General features: G+C 36.7%; 1 protein-coding gene across 1 annotated transcript in view; it reads left to right on the forward strand.

The window, feature by feature from the left end:
• Positions 1-6,229, forward strand: part of Fyb1 (FYN binding protein 1) — a 154,053-nt gene that overhangs the window by 139,602 nt on the left and 8,222 nt on the right. The window contains exons 8-9 of the mRNA XM_023712691.1: positions 1,849-2,008; positions 2,505-2,649. Of these exons, the coding sequence (XP_023568459.1) occupies positions 1,849-2,008; positions 2,505-2,649 (305 nt within the window). The remainder of the gene's footprint in view (positions 1-1,848; positions 2,009-2,504; positions 2,650-6,229) is intronic.

A 6,229-nucleotide genomic window follows, 5' to 3' on the forward strand; every position in this document is an offset into this window, starting at 1 on the left:
CTCTCTCTCTCTCTCTCTCTCTCTCTCTCTCTCTCTCCCCCCCCATCTATCTACATATGTAACATTAAAGTAAAGGCTCAACAGCATAGTACAAGCAAAACATACAGCGGGGAAGCATTTGGACAGATATGGATTCTAATTCCAGCTCTACATATGGTTTTTTAAACTTGAGCTTATTCCTTAACTTCTCAGAGACTCAGATTCTTACAGTTTAAAATTAAATTATACCTTTACAGAAAGTTTGTTATGTAATGAAATACAATATTGCACAAAACTTAGCACATGCATCACAGATTACCTATAAATTTTGAAAGAACTCACTATATACAAGTAAATCATTCTTATGTTATAAATGTTAAAATATCTTACACAGAATGCATGACTAACACTTTATATTTTTTTCAATTGAAAAATTACTAGCTTAAATAAAAATCTACACAGTACAATTCCTAGAGATTGTTTTGTAGTTTTCAAGGATCTATGTGAGATTTTGTTGTTGTTGTTGTTGTTGCTGTTGTTGTTGTTGTTATTAATGTCATTTCTTTTGGAAAATTAGTAAGAAAAAGAGTATAAAAGTCTTATCAATAGATATAAACTTAAAATTTTGCCAAGATTAGGACTTTATAAGCTATCTTTGTCTCTAAAATGTTAACAGATACTGGGTAAAAAAAAGAAATGCACCAATATCATGGCATACTGTATTTTAATCTAAGATTTTAAAGACTCTGATTGGTATGTCATTGATGGTAATTCTAAAATATGTCATAATAGACATGATAAATTTAGTAAAATACAGCAAATCTTCAATAATCACAATGTATACTTGCATACCAAAAGATCAAGGAAATTCTATTGAAAATGCTAATTTAGGATTAAAAATTAGGAATTTAAGATTTTTGATCAAAACTAGATTATTATTCTACTGTCAAGAAACCACCATACTACTCAGGGAATTAATTTTAAAAAGTTCACACAAAGCTGTTTTTTTTAACTTATGAAGCTATTTCTAAAATGTTATCTTGTTTATAGCAGATACTGTTTACTTCAAATTTATCCATAGAAACACAAAGTTTTTTTGTAATAATAAAAAAGAAAGACAAATTACTTTTCCCACAGTACAATGTACCACCACCATCACCACCACCACCTACATTTCCTTTTACTGTTTTAGGCCTACAGAAAACATTAGAATAACTACACAAGATAACTGGGGTATAGTTCAGTGGTGGAGTAGATGTGTGAAGTGAAGCTGTTGGCTTAGTTAATCAAAAGCAGAAGGGCCTGGGAGATGGCTCAGTAGAATAAACACTTGCCTGGCAAACGCAAGGGCTTGAGTTCAATCCCGGTTGGAGGGGGTGCGGGGGGGAGGGAAGCAGGAAAGGAGAAAGAGGGAGGAGGGGAGAGTGCTATGCAATGAAAGAAAAACAGACTGAACAACAAAAAGAGAGGGAGAATTTTTATGTAGTAAGCAGACAACAGCACAGCATGTTCCTTAAAATCATGTTGTGTTCAACGCAGACTGCCTTACATAGATGGTAACCAGTTGTCAGGAGCTGCCCCTGCAGACTGCTTAGCATTCCTGTGGTCAATAGATCCCTGCCACTGTCTGCTGCCCCCAGCCCAAGTTCACCTGTTCTTTGCTGGTCCTGCTTGCCCTTTGGTTTTCCCTTAACTCTCTCTAATGGAAAATTTATCGAGATTGACATTTACCTTTGATTTCTACTTAAAGCTTATAACTGTTGAAGACAGGAAGGTTAACAAGTTGTGGACTTATTATCTTCTAAAACTGGATTCCTTAAATTTTTTCTGAGTAGTAAGAAAACCTGTTATTCTTTTCTCTAATTGCAGCTAACAGGCCCTATTCAAGTCATCCACCAGGCAAAAGCTTGCTGTGATGTCAAAGGAGGAAAGAATGAACTGAGCTTCAAGCAAGGAGAAGAAATTGAAATAATTCGTATCACTGACAACCCAGAAGGAAAGTGGTTGGGCAGAACTGCAAGAGGGTCTTGTGAGTGCGCATTTCCCTATGATTTCAAAATGGATTTTTTTCTTGGTGGGAAGCCAGTATTAAATGTTTAGACCCTTCTAGAACTATCAGCATCAAGTCAGGATATGTTACTGAGTAGGAAAATCTAAAATTGCAAGTCAAGTTCTATCTTCACCTCACCTGTAATCATTTTTGTAGGGGACAATGTAGATTATTATATTGTCCAAGTTCAATATTATTCCAAAGATTACCAAAGGTCATTAGAGTTTTCATTTAGGTTAAAAGGGAAAAATATTTCATGTAAATCACTTCATAATCTTTAAGTGGATTATAGGCTGATTCCAAAGTACAATGGGATAAAACAGAAAACAGTAAAATGTGTCCATGCAGCAGATCCGTGAATCAGATAAAGGGAAATTTTAAGGCTCAAGTGGGCAATTGCTGTTTTATTTTCAACTCTAAAATATTTAAGTTACAGTTGCCTGAACTTAAGTCTCCCCCTCCTTTTTTTTGGTAGATGGCTATATTAAAACAACTGCAGTAGAGATTGATTATGATTCTTTGAAAAGAAAAAAATCTTCTTTCACTACTCTTCCCTCAAGACCCGTTGAAGATGACCAAGAAGTATATGATGATGTTGCTGAGCAGGATGCTAATAACAGGTGCGTACAAATACAGATTGTGAGACACATCGGAATGTTTCCCTGTCAGAAGGTTTGTGTTGTGAGAGCTTGGAACTCTATTACCTTCAATACCTCCTAATGGTTGCTATCATTAAACTGAATCATCACTCACCATCACCTCGATATGGGTGAAAGGTTATTTAAAATAACCTAAAATATAACACATAAAATATCAATTTTAGCCTTTGTTACTCTGAAATATAACACTAAATGTACTGTATGTTGTTCTTATTCAAAAATATAACAAAAACAAGGAATGAGTTTTATTGCAACTCCTATTTTAACCTTTAAAAGTAAAAATTGAATTCCTTATGATTCCTGAGAATCAACCAAGGGCCCAACTTGCAATTTCCTACTTATTCCACTAGATTGGGTTATCTTTTTTCAAAAGTAATGAGAAGGGTCAGGCTAAAGCACCTGCTTAGGCAGAGCACAGCGTCCCTGGCATGCCATGCTGGCCCCAACCCCAGGGCGCACTGAGAAGGCGATTGAGACTGGGTGTGGTGGTGCATGCCTGTAATCCCAGCACTTGAGAGGCTGAAAACAGCAGGGTCACTACAAGTCTGATCTACATAGTGAGACCCTGTAGACCCTGCAGACCCTGTTCCAAATATATATTTTTTTAAAAATCCAAGATTGAACATCCTCATTGCTTTAGGTGTTGAGTGAGAGTGCCAGGAGGCAATGGCAGGGAACTGCATCAGAGCAAAAGGCTCACGTCACTACCCATGAAGCAGAGGAGAAAGGAGGAGCCGAGATTCCACAAGTTCCTCTGGCACCATGCTTGCATGCCCTTGGACCTCCCAGCAGGCTTCTCTGCAGGGCTACAGCACCTCCTAATACAGCCATCCTGGGAACCAAACCTGTAGCACCACTGGTCAAGTGCAACCCTCAACAGTCTCTTTTTCCTTTCCACCCTTTTCAGTCTTCAGCCTCCTTCTTCTCCCCACCCCTTCTTTCTCTCTTTGTCCCAACTTTGATACTCCTTTATCTTTCCTCCTCCTTTCTACTTCATCTTTCCTCTTCTATCATTTCTTCTTTTCTCCAACCTCTCTCTTTCTAGTGCATCACATCCTCCCCTCAGGTTGAGAGAAAAAGAGGAAAATTCCTAGATTACTTAAGAATACTCATTTTTCCATGTCCAATTCATGAAATTGGAAAATTTCCTTTGTGATTTTGAAAACCTTTGATAGATCTTTAATTGGGTGAAATTGTTTACCTTCTTTATAATTCAGGTTACACAGAAGAAATTCAAAATTAGAAAATATTTTAACAATGTAAATCCATCAAGCTGGTAATGCACTTCTAAAACATATAAGAATTATATTTCCTTGGGACCAGGGAGATGGCCTGAGTTCAATCCCCTGTTCCACCAAAAAAAAAAAAAAAAAAAAAAAAAGAAAAAAGAAAAGAAAAGAATTATATTTCCTCTTATGACCTTATACTTCACATCACCAATTAACTTGCTGGGTTGCTTTCTTGCAGTTTTGTGTTTCTAGAACAGGTGATATCCTGCTACACTTTCTCTCCACATTACAATCATAAATTATGTAACCTAGACTAAAGATGCAATGCTTACAATAATGTTTAGATTACAAATTGACTTTTGTAATGGCAAGCACACTTCTTTGTTTGAGTTTCAGCAGGTAGAAATTTTAGAGTCAGATGATTTTTCTAGCAATCATATTCTACAATTTACACAGCTTTTTGGACATGAGTATGTCATGTATATTATTGAGTGATCAAGAAACACCATGCATCTTTAAATTTAGAAAGAACTAGCATAGCGAAAGACACACTGCCATTAAACTTCTTTCAGAACACGCCTCAATTTGTGCATACTTTTCCCACCATTCATGCCACTTTCCAAACCAATTCCAGAAGTTGTCTTTTGTGAGCATCTTTTTTTTTTTTTTTTTTTTTTTTCTGGTACTGGGGATGGAACTCAGGACCTTGTGCTCATCAAGCAGGTACTTATGCCAATGAGCTGTATCCCCAGCCATGCAAACATCTGTACTAGTTGTGATAGAATATATGGCGAGCGCTGATGCTAGCTGCCATCCAATGGCAAGATAGGCTCATAGAAAATATTACCATGTATTCTCATCCACAACTTCGGGCCCTCTCCCCAAGGACAAAATGACTATGAATGGAAAATGTTTTGAATTAAATCAGGACATGGAGGCAGCCACAACACAAATAAAGACAGTCATGAGAGATTTTCAGAACTGCTTCAAAAAGTGGTGAGAATGCAAGGATAAATGTGCTTCAAAGTGAAAGGGGAGTGTTTTGTGGCAATATGTCTTATACTGTAATAATTTTTTAAGCTTAAACATTCACTGTATATTTGGATTGCACCCTTATGTACTTCATCTTTATTTTTTATTTTTATTTTTTATGTACTTAGTAGAGGTCTATAGGATCTACAGGGTCTCATTACATAGATCAGACTCATAGTGATTCTCCTGTTTTCAGCCTCCCAAATGCTGGGAAGACAGGCACGAGCCACCACACCCAGTCTTAATCGCCATCTCAGCTCACCCCACCAGTGAGACAGGCGTGGCACAGCAGGGATCAAACCCTGGCCTCTAGACACTTTAGTCTGCTGAACTATCTCACTGGCCTATATTTCATCTTTAATTTCTACAGTGATTCCTTTTGGGAAGTCAAAGAACCCCATTTTCATTAAAAATACATATTTACACTGAGACAGTTTCAAAACAAGAGACAAGAAAAAATGTCATAGGACTGTCATGCTACAGTGCTGTATATGGTTAGATTTCTAAATTTCATTGTAAAAATATGTAATTTTTTATTCCCATTTTTAAAAATTTTTATCTTCACATTCTGTAGGGATTTAAAGTTTAACATATCAATACTTAATGGAAAATACCTGTTCTATGTTCTGTCAAAGATTTTTTATATTCAGACAGATAGGTTAAGCTCATTAAGCTTCTCTTCTGGAGTGTTAACAACTAAAGTTTGCAGATCAAAAATTACAGAAAAAGAAGAGCTACAAGAATAGCCAACATTTTGGCCCTAGACATTCAAGGTCAACTCAGGATATACAAGAACCTGTACTGTAACATACTATAACTCATTGGTGTCCCAAATTTTCTGATCAAGAAGATTATGGGGCCACAGAGGAAAGAGATCAACGATGCTATTTATACTGGTATGCATGCCTAAGGAAAAAAAAATCTATACAAAATGAATAATATTCTTAAAAATATTATTTAACCATCATAAGTAAATATTCCCTAAAGCTATTACTATCAACTTTTTCCACTTTATGACATCTATCCATAACTCTAAAAGACATGCTTTAGTTAGTAAACATTAAGTAGAAAAAAGTATCCTACTTAATAACAAGATACAAGGGCCTGCCAAATAGCTCAGCGGACTAAAGTGCCTGCTTAGGGAGAGCACAGCAGCTGGGGTTCTATCCCCAGCGTGCAATGCAGGTCCTGCCCCCAGGGCGTATTGAGATGGCAATTGACACTGGGCCTGGTGGCATGCGCCTGTAATCCCAGCACTTGGGAGGCTGAAAATAGGAGAA

This window comes from Octodon degus, unplaced genomic scaffold (genome assembly GCF_000260255.1).
Source record: "Octodon degus isolate 3935 unplaced genomic scaffold, OctDeg1.0 scaffold00002, whole genome shotgun sequence".
NCBI lineage: Eukaryota > Metazoa > Chordata > Mammalia > Rodentia > Octodontidae > Octodon > Octodon degus.